This window comes from Megascapheus bottae, chromosome 26 (genome assembly GCF_031878675.1).
Source record: "Megascapheus bottae isolate mThoBot1 chromosome 26, mThoBot2.hap1, whole genome shotgun sequence".
NCBI lineage: Eukaryota > Metazoa > Chordata > Mammalia > Rodentia > Geomyidae > Megascapheus > Megascapheus bottae.
In genome coordinates, this window is record NC_143534.1 from 9,512,734 (window position 1) to 9,532,916 (window position 20,183).

The 20,183-nt window shown below is 37.5% G+C and overlaps 1 protein-coding gene across 2 annotated transcripts in view; it reads right to left on the reverse strand.

Moving 5' to 3' along the window:
* Usp6nl (USP6 N-terminal like) overlaps nt 1-20,183 on the reverse strand; it is a 111,477-nt gene that overhangs the window by 51,884 nt on the left and 39,410 nt on the right. For both annotated transcript variants that reach the window (XM_090318892.1, XM_090318891.1), the window contains exons 3-4: nt 2,282-2,349; nt 617-699 (exon numbers count right to left, since the gene is read on the reverse strand). In XM_090318892.1, coding sequence (XP_090175018.1) covers nt 617-699; nt 2,282-2,349 — 151 coding nt within the window. The remainder of the gene's footprint in view (nt 1-616; nt 700-2,281; nt 2,350-20,183) is intronic.

Below are 20,183 nucleotides of genomic sequence, written 5' to 3' on the forward strand. Positions count from 1 at the left end.
GTTGGATCAAAGAGCTCAAGACAAGGTCTAAAACTTTAAATCTACTATAGGAAAATGTAAGATGGAAGATACAGGCCCCGGTAAACTTTTCCAAAATAGAACTCCAGAGGACCAAAGAATGCAAGTAAGAATTAACTAATGGTAGGCACCGCAGTGGCTCACACCTGTAATCAATCCTAAATACTCAAGAGGCTGAGATATGAGGATCAAGGTTCAAAGCCGGCCCAGGCACAAAAGGACCAGAGACTCTTATCTCCAATTAACCTCTAGAAAACAGGATGTAGGGCTTGGCTCAAGAATGGGGTGGTAGCCTTGAGCTGAAGAGGTAAGTGAAAAAGCCCAGGCCCAGGGGTAGGGTGGTAGCCTTGAATTGAAGAGCTAAGGGAAAAAGCCCAGGCCCAAGTACAAGCCCCATGACTCATCAAAAAGAAGAGGAAGAGGAAGAGGAAGAGGAAGAAGAAGTTGTTTAAAATGCCAGCAATTTAGTGCCAATAAGATATATTTTAAGATCATTAGGGATCTCATTCACAAAAACTCTACTGAAAGTTAAGAAATATAATGTTTACCATAAAAACATTACAATAAAAATCCACTAGCTTTCAGCTATGTGACTTACTGTAAAAAGCCAAATCTATCTGTGACTTTGTAAACGAGGTAATCCGCATCTTCCCAAGGTTCAATCTCTGCGCCTTCTCGTCCCTAATAGAATAGAAAAGAGTGTTACTGAGGACTGTGTGCATATTACACAGATGCTCTACTGTTTCAACCATACCTTTTTCATTGCTCTGTGATTTCTGCCCTTGCCAACCTAGACTAAATCTTCCTATTTGAGCTTCCTGCCACAGATAGGACAATAAACACCATGCTTTTTTTTTTTTTTCAGTTGAGATGTGTGACTGTGAACTTTCTGCCCAGGTAAAGCTTGAAATGCAATTGGACAATCTCAGCCTCCTTAGTAGCTACAATTACAGACATGGACCATCAGTACCCAAACAAGATAGTTTAGCTTTGCATTTGTCTAAAGGCAGAGAATATTTCACTTTTTTTCATGTGCTTATTGCCTATTTGTACTTCTCATCTTGAGAACTGTCCAATTTATCTGTCTGTTTATTCACTGGATGATTTGTTATTTTGATGCTTCAATTTTTTCATTTTCTATATATTTTAAACCACATTAAAATGTACCTATGGTTGGCCTGATGAGTCATACCTGCAGTCTGACCACAAGGAGGCTAAGGAGGAAGGGCTAACAGTCTGAGACCAATCTGGTCTACAGAGGCCAGCCGAGATGGCACAGAAAGACCCTGTTTCTAAAAAACAAGCAAGAAAATGAATTGTAGTAACGGAAAACTATGCCCTGACCAATCAACTTAAAAATAAACTCTGAGAGCATAACTATTAAGTTGAACACCACTTCTATCTCTCCCTAGAAGCAGTGCATGGTCTAGGTGGCTTTTTTTTTGGTCAATGTCATGCTCCTGCTATTCTCACAAATAATTTTTAAATATATAATTATATGCAAGAGATAGAAGTAAGCTGTGACATTTATAAGTAACAATTATGACTCATAAAACTTAGAAAGGCAGGATACAATATGAAAGCTGTCAACAATGTGATTTTTCTAGAATATCAAAACAAGGAAATTTACATGTATTTGTACAATAATAAAAATCTAAGACAAACAGTAAATTTATAATAGCACATATTAATTATGTATACAATAGGAATATGATACTCAAATATTTATTAAGTACCTAGTATGAGCAAGAAAATGTTCAAAGTATGTAGGATACAATAGTAAATAAAACAATAAACTCTGGCTCTCAATAATTTATATTCTAGGAGACAGAGCAGACAATATACATGGATGCTGACATAGTAAGTATTAGAGTAAAAAATAAAAGTGACACAGAGAGCAAGAGGGTAGAAAAGAGAGTAGTAAGGAAGAATATCAAAGTCTCTCTGAGAATGTGGTATCTGAGTAAAGATCTGCAGAAAGTGAGGTACTGGAGAACTAGGATCCCAGGACTCAACTGTTTCCAAGGAAACTGGCCGAGGAAACAGCTAGTGCAAAGGCCCTAAGGCAAGAGCAAGCCTGCGTTAGAGAACAGCCTTGCTGACGAAAGTAGCAAAAAGGGAGAAAAAGAATATGAAGATGAAGTAAGTGAAAACAGATGAGCTCAGTGTTTCTATGACATAAACTGCTTCTGTAATTTCAGCTCTCCAAAAAGCAAATCCCTTTCTAATAAAACTAATTCTAAGAATAAATATGGATACTTACTCTGTCATATTTAGCAACTATTTCAGCTCGTTCCTGGGCAAGTTTAAGTGCTGCCTCCTGGTCTGAATCTGTGGAGAGATCAAATTTAGATGTGCTGTTATTCAAAGAAACAAAGTTATTTATAAAACTAAAATAAAATATATAAAAATAAAACAAAAAATACTACCTAAAATGAAAATCAACAAAATCAAAAGCATTTAAAAGGATGAATTACATACAACTTTGAAATATCAACCTATCTACCGCTTCAGTATTATGTATGAATTCAAGAGAGAGCAAATTAATCAACACAGCAATGACTTCAGAACATAAAAAAATCTAAGTCCTAAAAATCAATCTTGAATCTAGTATTTCACAGAAACTTTGAAAATTAAGGTAATTTATGTACAAAATGAACTAGCACAAATATACTCTGAGATTTACAAAAATAATTATGCCACATGATGGAAACCATCATGACTTCAATTTAGCCTTTCAAGTTCGTTTTACCAGTAGCTTCAACTACTGTAATGCCCTTGTAGCTGGTCTCAGTGCCTTCAATTTTACAACATGCACACATAAGCACACACAAGACACATGCACACACATCCTTCATTATTATGAAGTGTTTAAAAAATGCAAATCTGACAACAGAAATTGAGAGCATAACATGAAATAGCACTGTATATAAAAATAAGAAGCCAGGGCTGGGAGCATGGCCTAGTAGAAGAGTGCTTGCCTAGCATGTACAAAGCCCTGGGTTTGATTCCTTGGTACTGCATACACAGAAACCAATAAAATAGGTTTATTTGGAACTGTGGCTCAAAATATAATACTATTTCTCACCAATATGCTTTCATAATTCAAAGTATTAGCTCAACATGATTATACCATGAATGTAGCTGAACAGAATGTTCCTGTTGTTTAAAATGATATGTAGAGAAATATGTAAAATAATTACTTTAAATATAGGCCCTCTTCATGTCATCAAATGTTTATTTAAAATCTGTTAGTTTTACAAGAAAACACCTCTCAGCCCGGTGCCAGTGGCTCCCGCCTGTAATCCTAGCTACTCAGGAGGCTGAGATCTGAGGATCATAGTTCAAAGCCAGCCCAGGCACAAAAGTCTGTGAGACTCTTACCTCCAATTAGCCACCAGAAAAATGGAAGTGGTGTTATGGCTCAAGTGGTATAATGCTATCTTTGAGCTGAAAACCTCAGGGACAGTGTCCAAACCCAGAGTTCAAGCCCCATGGATGACCAAAAACAAAACAAAACAAAATTGCACAAATTTATACAAGAAACTGAGAGCTATAGTATTTTGAGAAGCAGTTTAAAAGTAGACAGGATTGAGAGACTTGTGATTCTCACAAAAAAAAATTTTTTTAAGGATCAAACGTCTACCAGAATTACATTCTTTTTATGAGTACAATGCATCTTGATGAATGTTACCACCATCCCTCTCAAAACCCTGCTTATCTGGGTACTGTGGCTCATGCCTGTAATCCTAGCTACTCAAGAAGATGAGATCTGAGGATCAAGGTTCAAAGCCATCCCAGGCACAAAAGGACCTGAGACTCCAATTATCCTCTAGAAAATGGGAAGTGGAGACTGGCTCAAGGGTAGGGTGGTAGTCTTGTGCTAAAGAGCTCAGGGACAGCGCCCAGGCTGAGTTCAAGCCCCAGGACCCACCCAAAAGAAGAGGAAGAGGAAGAAGAAGCAGCAGCAGCAGCGGCCCTGCTTAAATGTTACCAAACCAAGAACAAATTCACCCACTTAATTAAATTTCAATACTATAAAACAAAATTGGCAGTAGACCATTTTCCTATACTTTTGACAGACCGAAAACAGTATCAACTTCAAAGTACTTTACCATTTGTCTGGCCTTGAGACTTGGCAGTGGCTTCGGTCCTCATAGAAAAACCTATCTAACTCCAGGCTTTCATGACTATGTTAGAGCAAGCTAGCACATCAACACTGTTACTTGGAGCCTCACACAATCTGCAACTAACTGAAACAGGAAAAGGGGGAAGTGGCTCTAAACTATTTGTGAAATAAACACAAGAAAAAAAAGGTTGAGATACATTCTTTTTCAGAAAGGAAAAAAAATCTTACTGTGGTTACAGGGGCTATAGATATGGAACAAAGACAGTGTTTGTTGTGCATGAAAACATGTCTTTCAGGCTCGATCCCAACTATGAGCCACACCAGCCTACACCCTGCATTCCATCTAATAACAGGCAGGGGCTTTAAACAAGCAGCTTCCTAACCACTTCACAAGTAACCAACCACATTCTTAGTATTTTTAATAAAACTTACCATGAAATAACAAAAATTCATTTAAATAATTAAACTGAAATTAAGTAGAAGAAATATTTTCTTCAACTATATTATACGTTGTGAGTGTGTGAGTATGAGTGTGTGAGAGAGAGTGAGAGAAAGTGAGAGAGAGAGACAGACAGACAGACAGACAGACTATACCAGGACTTCAGTTAGTGGCATGGGCACTATCCATTGGATATTTTGCTCAAGGTTAGTGCTCTGTCACATAGCTCCATGTCTGGCTTTTTTTTGGGGGGGGGAGGGGGGTTAATTAGAGATAAAAAGGAAGTGTGGTGCTGTGGCTCAAAGGGATAGGGTGGTAGCCTTGAACTGAAGAACTGACAGCATCCACCCCAGAGTTCAAGACCCAACCTATTCTTTAAAAAAATGGTCTCAAGGAATTTCCTGCCTGGGTTGGCTTTTGAATGGCAATCCTAAACTCTCAGCTTCCTGAGTAACAGGATTATGAGCATGAGCCATCCGTGTCTAGCTTCTTAATACAAATTTTTTTCGTATTTATTTATTTATTTGACAGTCCAGGCATGAACTCAGGGCCTGGGCACTGTCCTTGAACACTTTTTGCTCAAGGCTAGCACTCTGCCACTTGAGCCACAGCACTGCTTCTAGCTTTTTCTGTGTATATGGCACCAAGGAATTGAACCCCAGGGCTTTGTGCATGCTAGGCAAGCACTCTACCAGTAGGCCACACTCCCAGTCCCAGTTTGTACAAATTTTAATGTGAAAACTTCACACTGATTTAGACAGCACATACATGCTACAAAAATGGCTTTGGTCTTAACATATTATATAACTGTGAGGCACGCATTTCATCATACAATATGTATAAGCACCATAGGATCGAAACTACAAAATCTTAATTCGATTTTATTTATTCTTTCCTTTTCCTTGTTTCTCCTAAATGGGTAGGAAACTACAATTTCAAGACCATTTATAGTCATACCTGAAAATTACATTTAACTGGACACTTGTGAATTTAGTTCATGCTTACTTGGGCCAAGCTGTTTGTAACATTAAGCAAAAGATTAAAAAAAAAGAGAAAGTGGAAATTTCCAAGTTATATACCAAGGTCTGAAATCAAACTGGCATTATACTTCTTATCCAGAAGAAGGAAGCATTATTTTCCAAGTTCTAAAAAAAATTATCATGGACTTGGAAATTTCTGTGCCATATTATGAGCAAAAGCAACTTAAATAATACAAAGTAACAAGATGAGGATTAAACAAACTGACAAAGGATGCCCCTTCAAAGAAATGCTGTCAGAAGTCTGTAGCTGGCTGTTGCCTTCTGTGGCAAAAGGGTTTCCAGATTAGATTAAATGCGAGATGTTGAGAAGGCGAGCAGCCTGGCTCTTGTAGATGAGTGCTACGTCCTCGAGCACAAGAACATTATGGATGGTGGTTAAGGAGGCCACAGGAAGAAGACCTGACAGAGGAAGCAAGAGGGTAGAGTGAAAGCAAGAACAGCTCACCAAGCAAGGAAAGGAGCTGGCGACTAGAAAATGGAAAAGGGAAGGAAGCATTCTTTCTAGGCAATTTCAGAAGGAGCCAGCCCAGCTGACAATTTGGCTGTGGCCTAGTAAAAGATTTCAGACTTTAGACTCTCAGAACTAAGAACTATAAGAAAATACATTTGTGTTGTTTAAGCAACTAAATTTGTGGTAATTTGTTTTAGCAACATGAATATTGTAAGGATTCAAAGTTTGCTGTCTAACTTTGAAGGAAAAATTCTGAGAACACTACAGAAAAATAAAACCAAAAGAACAGTCATTTTACTCTTTACCAAAATGTCGTCAGCTCTTTTGTGCCCTCTCTTTGGTGAGGCTTGACTTTGACCTATCTATAGTTATACCAAGAATCCTACTAAATCAGTTTGGTGTGAATGACCCTCCCATCCTGGGTATCTGATCATTCTGGTTTGCCTTCAGCAAGAATCCTGCCATGTTTGTCTCCTCTGAACAATTTTCACCCATACAAACTTCTACCCCCTCATCACTCAATGGCTATGCAAATACATCCCAACGAGTCCTTGCTACATGGGGATCATCTCCACTTGACACCTAAGGTCTTCCTTATCTTCATACTTTTGACAGAATTCAAAAGAGAGGCTGGCACCAGATCCAAGAACAAACAAACAAAAAAATCACAGGAGACCACAGACAATTCCAGGAGCCAAGTATGTAACTACCAAGCTATCAAAGCTTGGTAGTTCAGGACCAGGACTTTGGCCTAGTGATAGAGTGCTTGCCTAGCATGCACAAAGACTGAGTTCCATTCTTCAGTAACACATACATAGAAAAAGCTGGAAGTGGTGCTATGGCTCCAATGGCTGAGCTCTAGCCTTGATAAAGCCCAAGGACAGCTCTCAGGCCCTGAGTTCAAGCCCCACAACTGACAAAAAATAAAACAAAAGTAGAAAGCCAGATGAAATGGCTCATGCCTGTAATCCTAGCTATTCAGAAAGCTGAGATCTGAGGATCACAGTTCAAAGCCAGCCTAGGCACTAAAGTCTGAGTGACTCTTATCTCCAATTAACCACCAGAAAACCGGAAGTGGTGCTGTGGCTCAATGGGTAGAGCAGTAGCCTTGGGCTGAAGAGCTCAGAGACAGTGCCTAGGCCCAAAGTTCAAGTCCCACAACTGACAAAAAAAAAAAAAAAAGGAAGTAGATTCCAAGATATTTCAAGATAAAAGTTATTATATCGGTGGTGACCCAGTAAAAGTTTATCCTTGAAGACACGAAAAGAAGTAAGAGACTACATATCTCAGAACATGTAAAAAACCACACTCTATAGATATAGAGAGAGCAAAATACAATGGAGCATGACACTGACCTTGATTTCATATTTTGAAGAGAATTCATTTGGCCTAGACACCTTTAATATTAGAGCTATATTTCCTTTTCTACATAACACAAGGTAATACTTGAGTCAAAAGTAAATGATATTGCAATTACTATAATTATGTAAGAACTGGACTGGCTACTAGCACTTACAATAAACTAGTGTTTAAAACTGAACCCTGATACATCTTACTCTAAGTGCCCTGGGCTTCTTAGAAGCAATTACTGCTACCTACCAAAAATATTCTCTGTATTATATACAAGACTCTGAAAATTTTCCTTTTTTTGGGGGGGGGTTGGTAGACAATATATTTTTTTAGTATTTTTTATTGTAAAATTGAATATTTTCATACATACATATATATTTAATCTCCTTTTATACAGAAATTAGAAACATTCGATAGATAATTACACATCTATTCTCTTCCACTTCACAATATATCTCATAAATCATGCATATAAACACCTATAGGCCTATCTAGTGGTGTGCCAATAAAGGTTATCCACCATTGGTGAAGAGAAAAGGTAGTGGAGGTGTGGTAAGCTCTGGTCTGTGGCATTTATTGAAAATTCTCTCACTGTGGGGTCAACCTACCCAACATGATGACATGTGTACAGAGTTCAGATGGGCTCCAGTGAATTCATTCCATCACACAAACTGCCCTTAACCTTTTTCACAGCCATAAAGTACCCTAAAGTAAAACATCTTTTATTGAACCAATTCTCTCTTAGAAATGTAAATTAGGAAAAACTGAAAGATCAAATCAATATGCACTGGAAATTGAAGATGAAGTATCATGAAGCAAAGAGCTTAACAAGCAAGATAAAAAGTAAGAAAGTAGCCCTCTTAAAAGGCAAGATAAAAGTAAGGAAATAGGCCAGGCTAGCCTGAATCCTAGCTATTTGGGAGACTGATATCCAAGGATTTCAGTATGAAGCCAACGGTGGACAGGAAAGTCAGAGAGACACTTCATCTCCAATTAAGCATCAAACAATCAAACAGCTGCAAGCAGAAGTGGGGCTCAAGTGACAAAGTATGGGCCTTGAGCAAAAAAAAGCCAAGTGAGAACAGAAGGCCCTAAGTGCACGCCTTAGCATGCTCTCTCGCTCTTGCGCTCTCTCTCTCTCCTACACACACACACACACACACACACACACACACACACACACACACACACACACACACACACACACACACACGAGATGGGGGAGCAGAAACTACCAGTAAACAGAACCAGAGTGAAGCATGTTCATTAACAGAGACACTATAGCCTAAGAAAAATAAAACAGCCTCCCTTTGAAGCAGCTTTGTGCTTTAATTCCTGATGTTTCTTATTTCCTGTTTAATGGCAGCAAATGCTCTGTTCTTCCTGAAATAATTTAAATGATTATCTGTTCTTATATCTGTTTCTTAATTCTATCTCATTTATTCCATCAAAATGAACAAAATTTTTGAATACTTGCTTGTTAAACACGTCATCTGAAATATGATGTAAAAATCAATGTTAATAAATTCTTTAATAAAAATTAAAAAATAATTTTAAAAAAAGGAACAAAATATCTAAGTAAATGTTTTGTAGTCTTTTTTAAAAATCATACTATGAACAAAACTATATCAAGAATACAGACTATTTTAAATGTTAAAAAATACAAATAGGCATCAGAGCTAAAAGCTTCAGCTTTTATTTGCTGTGCTCTGGATCAAAGACTGGAATGAAACCAATAAACATTAACAAACAAACCAAAGTAGACAGGGCCTCAACAGCAAGAGAACCTAAAGCCTTACTTACTTTGATTGTTGGTTCTGTGTAAAATGAAATATGAGCACATTACCCTCCCTGAGATAGCTTATGTTGGAATAGCACACTGGGATATCCCAAGGTAGGTATCAGCTGGTGGTGCTCTGAGAAGAACAGGTTCAGTATGTCCTCCTGCCTCTTAGAATAATAATCAAATGCCCACCCCACTTCCATATCTCACAACTGTTGTTAACCCCATGGTAAACAAATGTCTTTACAAAAAGTGTGCAACTTCAACAGCAGCAACCAAAAAACCCACACCTACCTACCAATCTTCCCCCTCCCCCTCCTCTAACTAATGTGTTACTCTTAGAAAAATCATTTGATGTTTCTTCCTTTTCCTTAGGGCCAACAACAACAAAAGATCCTAATTAAAGCTACAAAGAAATAGCACAGGGCTACTGAGGTTGGCCTAGCAGTAGAGTGCTTGCCTAGCATGCATGAAGACCCAGGTTCGATTCCTCAGTATCACATATATAGAAAAAAAAAGCTGGTGCTGTGGCTCAAGTGGTAAAGTGGTAGTCTTGAGAAAGCCCAAGGACAGTGCTCAGTCCAAGGCCAGAGAAGGGGGAAGGGAAGAGAAGATGAAAAGAAAAGAAATAGTATAAATACCAATCATGGTAAGAAACAATTGTCATCCTAACACTCAGTAGGCAAAGGCAGAAGGTTTGTTAATTTGAGGACAGCCTGTGCTACACAGTAGAACTTCCAAATTCAGATGAGTAACTCATCTACTTAGTGTAAGATAAGTCATGGAGGATATGAAATGATGTAATAATATTTAAATACCATTACACTGATGAGCAACATTCAACTAAGTAGAATATGAGTGCAATTCTCACATTTGGGGGCAGAGTTGAATGACACATTACCTACAACAGACACTTTGAACCAAGACAAATATATGAGTCATTTTACTCACTTCAACTTGTCTACAGCTGCTGACAAATTCAAGATGATACCTTAGCTGCTCTTCCAGCAGTATGATTGCTTTATAATGGGTGGCACAAGATTAGGTGCTAAATCTTTATTTGTAGATGTTTTATAAGTTGTTCATATTTGCCAAATACTGTGCTGGGTATTTAACATGTGTAATCTTACTTAACCTACTATATTAGTTTTACAACAATCTCCAATTTACATATGGAGGGACAGAGGTGTAGAGAGATTAAGTAATTGAGGTCTTATGGGAAGTAAGCTGCAGAACAGGACATAGCGCCCAGGGCATCCATTTCAAATCAGCCTTCTACTGGAGTATAAATTGATCTTCTTGCAGCTATGTTTATAATTGGTCCTTACATTTCTTTCTTTAGAAACAAATCTGTGACTCCTAAAAATTCTTAAGAGTTATATTTTCTGGAATTCAGTAAAGTCTAAACACATGAAACTGTTCATCATTTGTGCAAAATAGAGATGAATGATGTTCTAAAGGATCTAGAACATAGAGAAATAGTCCAGTAGCCCGGCATGGTGGCTCACGCTTGTAATCCTAGCTACTCAGGACGCTGAGATCTGAGGATCAAGTTTCAAAGCCAGCCCAGGCACAAAAGGACCTGAGACTCTTATCTCCAATTAACCTCTAGAAAATGGGAAGTGAGGCTTGGCTCAAGGGTAGGATGGTAGGCTTGAGCTGAAGAGCTCAGGGACAGCACCCAGGCCAAGTTCAAGCCCCATGACCCACCCCCCCCCCCACCAAAAAAAATAGCCTGGTAGATTTTCACCCAGACTAGCTTCAAACTATGACCCTCCCAAGGGCTAAAATTCTAAGTAACTAGGTGTGAACCCCTAAGTGCCTGACTTTTTTAAGTTGTGTATCAGGAAAACCATGGGAAATGACAAGTAACTGCGAAAATCACTAAATGGATATTAAAGTTAACATTTCTAAAATGCTTGTTGCTCTTTATTAATTCTGAAGCAATTGCCTTTACAATTAATGCCCATGATATGTAAAAGAGCTTGCTGAACCTACTTCATTTACTTTTCACATCTCTTGTCCTCAGATATTCAGAACTGTAAGCATGTATAGTTATGTCCCTTACAAAAAGTTTGTGTTACTGTTGTTTCTATTTTTGTTTTTTGAGACAAGAGTCTGTCTTGTGCTCCACCAACCTCAGCTTTTCACCTCACCGCCTCAGGGTTACTTACAGGCATGTGCAGTCCTGTCCAGCTACAGATACTTACAGAACAGAGATTAAAACAAAAGAAACCAAGAGAATTCAAAGGCTCCTCACCTGGCTAACAAGTAATTAATCCCACCGTTTTCTGAACCATTATTAACTTGAAGTATGTTGTTTAAAAGGTGAACTGTGCAAAAAAGTGACACACAAAAATAAGAGGTAAGCCAGGCACGGTGGCTCATGCCTGTAATCCTAGCTATTCAGGAAGCTGAGATCTGAGGATCAAGGTTCAAAGCCAGCCCAGGCACAAAAAGACCTAAGACTCTTATCTCCAATTAACCTCTAGAAAACTGGAAGTGGGGCTGTGGCTCAAGAGTAGGGCAGTAATCTTGAGCTGAAAAAGAGCTCAGGGCCCAGGCCAAAGTTCAAGTCTCATGGCCACCAAAAAAAAAAAAAAAAAAGAGGTAACTACCCTAGATTCAAACTGACAGTAAGACTAGTAAAAGCCAACAGTCTACCACTGACTGTGACCTAGTTAAGTTACATCACACTGAAAAAATACAAACTGTCCTAAGTTCCAAGCATAGTATCACAATATTCTCACAACCTACAACTGCTTTCAAGACACATCACCTAATAAATTTAAGCAACAGTATACATAAATATCCTATATGAGTATTATATTCACTTATTACTATTATGCTAATAGTGCTGTGCCTGGGAGGCTTGTATAATAAGTCAAATTTACTTTACATAACAAATACTAAGAGTGCTAGGCAAGCATGCACAAAGACCCGGGTTCAATTCCTCGGTACCACATGCATAGAAAAAAAAAAAAGCCAGAAGTGGTGCTGTGGCTCAAGTGGTAGAGCTCTAGCCTTGAGAAAGTCAAAGGACAGTGCTCAGGCCCTGAGCTCAAGGCCCAGAACCGGCAAAAAAAAAAAAAATTAAAAGCTAGGGTCCGGGAGTTTGGCCTAGTGGTAGAGTGCTTGCCTAGCATGCACAAAGACCTGGGTTCGAGTCCTCAGTACCACATACATAGCAAAAAGTCGGAAGTGGTGCTGAGGCTCAAGTGGTAGAGTACTAGCCTTGACAAAGTCCAAGGACGGTGCTCAAGCTCTGAGCCCAAGGCCAGGACTGGCAAAAAAAAAAGTAAAAGCTAGCATTTATTCTATATAATCCAAACTCAATATTAATATTATCTCATTTAATCACTCACATCAAAACTATGAGGTAGAAAATCTCATAAATTTACCAACTCGCCATTCTATCTTGAGATGTTCTAATTATTATCAGAAATGTCTTTTTAGTCCTAAGTAAAATTAGGCCTTCCACATGACAAGCCTATAAATATAATCACTGGCATATTCACACTGTTTAACATACGGCATTTAGTAAAGTCCTCTTTGAAATCTGACTCCCAAAATTTAACATGATACCTCAGAAAAGGTCTAATATAAGAAAAGCAGAACTAGTATCTATCTTCTTATTTATGTTTTCTCTATAATGTTACTATTATATATATGAACTTATCTAAATAGCAAGTCTGTCTAGTTATTACTGATATGCTTCTTAAGGTGTTTTTTCACACATATTTCACACCATTCACATGTCTATTCATTTGCACTTGGTCTTTCCTGATTATTTTTAAGAAATCTAATTATTTTTTCATTACTTATTGGTTATTAGCCTTTTCTCCCATCTGCAATTAAAATCCTTTTTAAACGCAAACTTAAAGGACACTCAAAGCAGCTACTTTTTTGTATGTATAGTCCTTTGTTTTTTTTCCTTCTAAGATGAGTACTCACTGCAGAATTTTCTTCTATTGATCAAATTTTTCTTTTGCTGTAACTATAATCAAATACATATTTAGTCTAAGATATTACTAACATACTTTCCTAAAGATAATCATATATCGCTAGTGGGATACAGACCTTCCTTCCTTTATAAATACAGATTCTAAGAAACTACTTTACTATCAAGTAGCTCCTTATTAGCTTAAATTACCTCTGAAAACAAGTGCCATCGTTGTTCCTAAAACCTCCTAAAATACATATTAACTAGTGAGATCACCAAATGGGTTTGTGCATATTTTTAAAAGCTCTGTTGCCAGGGCCAATTTCTTGCTGGAAAAAGATGGTTATAAATAACTGTAAGATCTCATAGACTCAAAGGCATTAGGGTAACTCCCTGGGGAAAAGACAGCCTTTTTAACAAATGGCTCTGGAATAACAGAAGAGGGAGAGGGAACCCTCCTTTAATATTACCCAACTACATAGGAGATAAAATTAACTTGAAGTAAATCATAAGCCTAAGTGTAAGAGCAAAAGTTACTAAATTTCTAGGACAAAAACTATATTACAGTGAGGTAAACCAAGATTTCTTTTAACGAAACTAAATACAAACTATAAATGAAAAACTAACAAAAAAAGCAATCAAAATTAAGAACATTTGTTTTTCAGGAGTAATCATCAAGAAGTAACAGCCAAGCCACAATTGAGAGAAAAAAAATGTAAAAACATAGTAGGTAAGAGGCTCATAGCAGAATATGTAAAAAAAAAAAATTCTTGCAACTCAACAGATGATCTTTCATTTCCCTTTGGTACCAAAGTTTCAACTCAGGCTTTGTTGCTTGTTTGTTCAGCGGATGCTGTTGAGCCCTAGGCAAAATAACACATTCATATACCACAAGAGATATATGAATGTCTAATAAATGTATAAAGAAGATGCTCAACCGTACTAGCCTTCAGAAATATGGTAATTTAAATCCCACTGAAATACTACTGTGATCAAACTAAAAAAGGGCCAACAGTACCAGATGCTGACAAAGCCATTGAACATCTAGAACTATTAAGAAGACAAAATATCACAACTACATTGGGAAAGATAAAACCATAAACCTTACCATACTACCTGGCAATTTCACCCCCATGTAACCTACCCCCCAAAAAGGACAAGATGTATTTTAAAAAGTTCTTATGTGAATATTCATGTAAACATAACTAGAAACAATCCAGATATCCATCAACTAGTGAATGGATAAGCAAATTGTGATTACTATATACTCTGGAATATACTCATTAACAAAAAAAGAAAGCAGCAGCAGGTTACTAACATAAATAATAGAAGTCCAATACCAAAGACTTCATACTACCTGACTCCATTTGTAGAAAATACTAGCAAATACAAATACAAATCTGTTGTCTGAGCTGGTTGTCTGAGGCTGGTGGCACACTGACATAGACTCTTGATGAAATTTTTCTGTATATGGATGAGGTAGTGACTATATTATTATATAATTACCAAAACTGACCAAGCTCTCCACTTCAAATGGATGGATTTTAATTTATACCCCAACAAATCTGGGGGTATCATCTTACATTTTTAACAATCATTGATTATTTTACATTTTGTTTTATTACACTGAAATTTTATTTTCAGGAATTTGTGAACTGATTTTCCACTTCCTTTTTGGGGCTTGAAACAAATTGTTTTTTCAGGAATTTGTGAACTGATTTTCCACTTCCTTTTGGGGCTTGAACTCAGGGTCTTGGTGCTGTCCCTGAACTCTTCAGCTCAAGACTACTGCCTAACCCTGGAGCCACAGGCACCACTTCCAGTTTTCTAGTGGTTAATCGGAAATAAAGAGTCTCATGGTGTTTAGTGCCTGAACTGGCTTTGAACCACGATCCTCAGATTTCAGCCTACTGAGTAGTTAGGATTACAGGCATGAGCCACTGCACTGAACTCAAGATTGTTCTTTTTAAAAATAACTAAGTGTAGGGCCAGCAGTTTGGCCTAGTGGTAGAGTGTTTGCTTAGCAAGCACAAAGACCTGGGTTTGATTCCTTGGTACCACATACACAGAAAAAAAGCCAGAAATGGTGACATGGCTGAAGTGGTAGAGCTCTAGCCTTAAGAAGGCCAAGACAGTGCTCAGGCTCTGAGTTCAACACCCAGGACTGGCCAAAAAAAAAAAAAATATCCCAAAACAAAAAACCTAAGTTCAGATGAACAATTCAAAAAATCATCATCAATCTACATGAGGACTTTGGTATAGGATTTTCTAGCACAGGCAACTAATTATGGCATTTATTTTGGAAGCTATTTGCTTCCTTCAAGGCTGAAGTGACACTCCATAAATTGGCCTTACTTTAATTCCTAAGGGCCTTCTATGCTTTGTTATTTTGATCTGTAATTTTTTCTATTCTTTGCATGACTAGTTCCAACTATCCATTCCATCCTAAGAAAATCCGATGTTTTTGTTCATAAAAAAAAATCAAAATGTGTTTATTTCTTACTTGCGTCCTTTCAATCTTCACTATACTCATCAATCAGATTATGTCCTTTTTACTTACTTTGACCAGTGCCTAACAGCCTGACACCTAGCCAGTACCCAAAAAACTTACTGAGTGACTAAATATGAACAAGAATAGGCTAAATTAATCCTCATCACAAGCCTCATGACAGTTAGCTTTGTAGTAATATGAAAACTGAGACTCACAGAGGTTAACAGCCCAAGATTATATAGCTATAAGTGATGGTATCATTAATCAAACTTGAGCTTATCTAACTCCAAAATCTTATTTACTTAAAACTATGTGTTAGTGTCTGTACACACATTTAGCAGAACCTAGTTTCTATGCTAGCTTGTTAAATTTACTCAACTAGGATCTTAAGTTAGGGAGTATCAAATTGTAAAAACTATTCAATTTCCCTGGAATTGTTTGATCAAATATTCCTTGAAGTAACTGTGTCAATTTGATTGTTTTATTAAAGAGAGGTATGTACTAGTCTTGATGTTATTTCAAAGACTAGACAATAATTGGCTACAACTAAATTTAGTGCATTTCTATGTAATAGATGTACTTTTTCAATATAGAAAATAACATAGTACTGATATATTCATACAACTAACAAGAGTCTGTTGTCTTACTACTTTTACGCAATATTCTCACTACATTACACTTCCTGCCAAGACCAAAAAACAAAGTACCAGCCATCAGTACTCAAGCCTTTCAATGTGCCTAGAGGCGTGACATATATACACCAATTGAGAAAAAAAAACAAAGGTTATATTCAGCAATGTGAGACTTCCTACAAAAATTCTATTCATTGGTGAGATGATAAAAAAAAAACTGTGAAATGAAAGAGCTTTTGAATAATAGTGAGCTTAAGTGAGTCAGAATAATGAGTCACCCTTAAGTATATGGTCCAAAATCGTGAGCCGATACTACCCTAAACTCCACGTTAACCAAAACAAATCCTATGTTAAACTCCATGCACACTATGGTGCATGTCAACTGTGTACTTGGCTTACTTTCCTAAGTTCTTTCTCTTCTGCATATTCCAAAACAGACATTATCACATCAAACACATACATATATACACAGACACACTTGTAAGAGGTCAGTGATAGGTACATACTGTGCACACTATGCATATTAATCTGCAATTTTTTTTCTATTTTTCAAATTTTTCGTCGTCTGTTCAGCGAAGTCAGCATCGTGCCTTTCAATGGCTGACTAGACTATACTGTATGGATGGACATACAAAAATGACAGCAAGTTTCTGGTGTTATGTACACAATGCTAGCTACAGTGAAGGTATTTGTGCAGCTATTCATTTTGTGAACACGGGAACAGTTATTTCTAGAGAATATTGAGCAACCAACTGGAAGCATGAAGCACAATTTTTAATTTTAATGAAAGAATACCAAATAACTTACAAAAAATCTAACAATGGGTGTGTGCAGGTTTTTTTTCTTTTCCTTTCTTTTTAACCAACCATGTGTAAGTATCCCCTATCACACTGGACATTACTCACATTTTAAAACCATAGCCATTCTTAGACAAATGAAGTCTGAGTCTGTACTCTCAAACCAGCATTGTTAGTTCCTAGCCAATAGTCCCATAGTTTCTTTACTAAAGAACCCCCAATGTTTCCAACTAGAATGCTTCAAGATAAAAAATACTTTTCCCTCAGCCTCTGTGCCATCATGTGAAGTCACATGGTAATCAGGTAAGACAGTTTCAACTGGTAGTTTAAGGGAAAGCTGTGACTTTCTGTGTACGTGACAATTCTGGATTTTTCCTTGTCTTTTTCCCTCTGACCTGGATCTTGCAACTAAAGATGCAAGTGAAGCTGTGAGCTCACAACCTTGAATACAAAGACTGAGGTAGCTCCTCAGACAAGGGGAAACTAGCCCAGCTAAGTCCATCTGCCTGGACTGTGAGCCATCCAACCCACATTTTCATATCTAAATATAATTGTAACACTAAGTAGACCTCTGGTTATTCATGATATGCAATACCTTCTCATGTGTTATTAGCTACTTGTACTTCTCTAACGTCTCTGTTAGATATTATGATTTTCACTGGTAGTCTCTGAACTGACTAATCTTTCTGCTTAACCATTTTCTCCCAGCACACTAGGGACAGTTCTTTTTTTGCAGCTCAATTCCAAACGCCACATTTCCAGGAAAAGGGTTTGAGTAATTAGAACATATAAGAAAGCCATTGCTTCCCTCACAGAAACTCCCAGTCACTGAGAAGCTGCAGGAAGCCAGAATTAAGATGAATCATTACAAAGTGGAGCTCCATTGACAGTTTGGACTACTCACTATAGAATAAAGGCCTTCTCACCATTATTTAAAAATCTAGAAACTATTCATTTTTAAGTAAAAATTTACATTTATCTAAGCCAGATTTTCCAAGCACAGCATGTATATTTTGTTAGATGATTTTAGTAACTGTAGTGATGAAGTTAGCAGATGTTCAGGTAATCATCATTAAGAGCTCTCCATGACTAAGTAGCATAATAACCTTTATTAATAACTGCATCTGGTGTCTGCCAAGTGGAAGAGAAACAATACTCAAGCAGCCTATTTTTAAAGGGTACCATGTAATCTGAGTGAAAATGCTTCAGAGCACTTAAATGATATTTAAATTTTATTGACAGTGGCCCAAACAAACATTTTAATTCCAAGTGTGATCGAAATAAATAACTCACTGTAAAACAAATTGTTCTCTAGAGAATGTTACTAATGTCTATTGGGCAGTCTGTTTCAGTAATAAAATAATCTAAAGAGGGGGCAGGAGCTTGGCCTAGTGGTAGAGTTCTTTGCCTAGTATCCATGAAGCCCTAAGTACAATTCCTCAATACCACATACACAGAAAAAGCTGAAAGTGGTACTGTGGTTCAAGTGGTAGAGAGCTAGCCCTGAGGAAAGCCCAAGGACAGTGCTCAGGCCTGAATCCAAGCCCCAGGACTGGCAAAAAAAAAAAAAAATTAAGAAGTGAAAAATAAAAAATAATATAAAGAATCAAATCCTCTCAATAGTTAGGCAACTGGTTAAATGTACCAGTTATCTAATACTCATATGCGCATTCATCAATTGAATAATACACAACAGAGAAGTAAATACAAGGCAAGCTCAACTGTTAGTATATTCCCCAGAATTAACTTTGTCCCAAACAATAGACTACAGAATGTATGTTAAAGCACAGAAGAAACAGCACACTTAAACATAAAAGAAGCTGAGCACTGTGGCTCAATCTGTAATCCTAGCTACTCAGGAGGCTGAGATCTGAGGTCACAGTTGCCAGCCTGGGCATGAAAATTTAGGAGACTCATCTCCAATTAACTACCAGAAAACCATAAGTGGCGCTGTGGCTCAAATGGTAGAGTGGTAGCCTTTAGCTGAAGAGCTCAGGTACAGCATCCAGACCAAGTTCAGCAGAGTTCAAGCCCCACAACCAACAAGAAAGAGAGAGAGAGAAAAAAGAGGGGGGTAAAAAGGGAGAGAGGGAGAGAGGGAGAGGGGGAGAGGGGGAAAGGGGGAAAGGGGGAGAGGGGGAGAGGGGGAAAGGGGGAGAGGGGGAGAGGGGGAGAGGGGGAGAGGGGGAGAGGGGGAGGGAGAGAAAATAAATATATATTGTTACTCTATGGTAAGAACAAGGCTATTTTCAAAATGCTAAGTTATTTCTGAGTGGAACATGGGTGCCTTTGCTCATTCAGCTTCAGGTATGTCCTAATGCCTCCTATATGAAACCTAAGAAAGCGAAGACATTGAGTCAGTAACTCCGAAGATGCTTGAGTGTCTTCAATGATACTGCAAGACTTTACATAAATTTCATTTGTTTTCATAGTATCTACGGTTTTCTCCATCAGCATAATACAAGGTAACATCCACAATGTATATCTGTGACAGTATACACTACCCAAAATGCAACTGGCAACAGATTATGGATTTTCCACTAGAATCATTAATACATGAAGTTACTCATACTAACAGTTATGCTATATGACTTATTTCAGCACAGGCATATATTCTACAGAACTAAACTTTTACAACGTTTTTCTAACACAGACTTAATAACCTGCTTAAAGTGAAAAGTAACCTAAAAAACTCGTATATGTCATTATTAAAGAAATATAAAAACTAAATTTGTTATGTAGTTTTTTTGTTTTTTGTTTGTTTATTTTTGTTTTTTTGCCATTCCTGGGGCATGAACTCAGGGCCTGAGCATTAGGACTTTCGCCAGGCTAGAGCTCTATCACTTGAGCCATAGCACCACTTCTGGCTTTTTCTGTATATGTGGTACCATGGAATCAAACTCACGTCTTCATACATGCTAGATAAGCACTCTACAACTAGACCAAACTCCTGGCCTGTAATGTAGTATTTTTTGTTTTTTATAGTATCTAGGTGTGTTGGGTTACACTCGTGTAATAAGCATTTGAAAATGAGGAAGAGCACAGAAAAAAAACAACATACAGCATACAGCAGACCAAAGAACATCGGAAATAATCTGAAAAAATAGGAA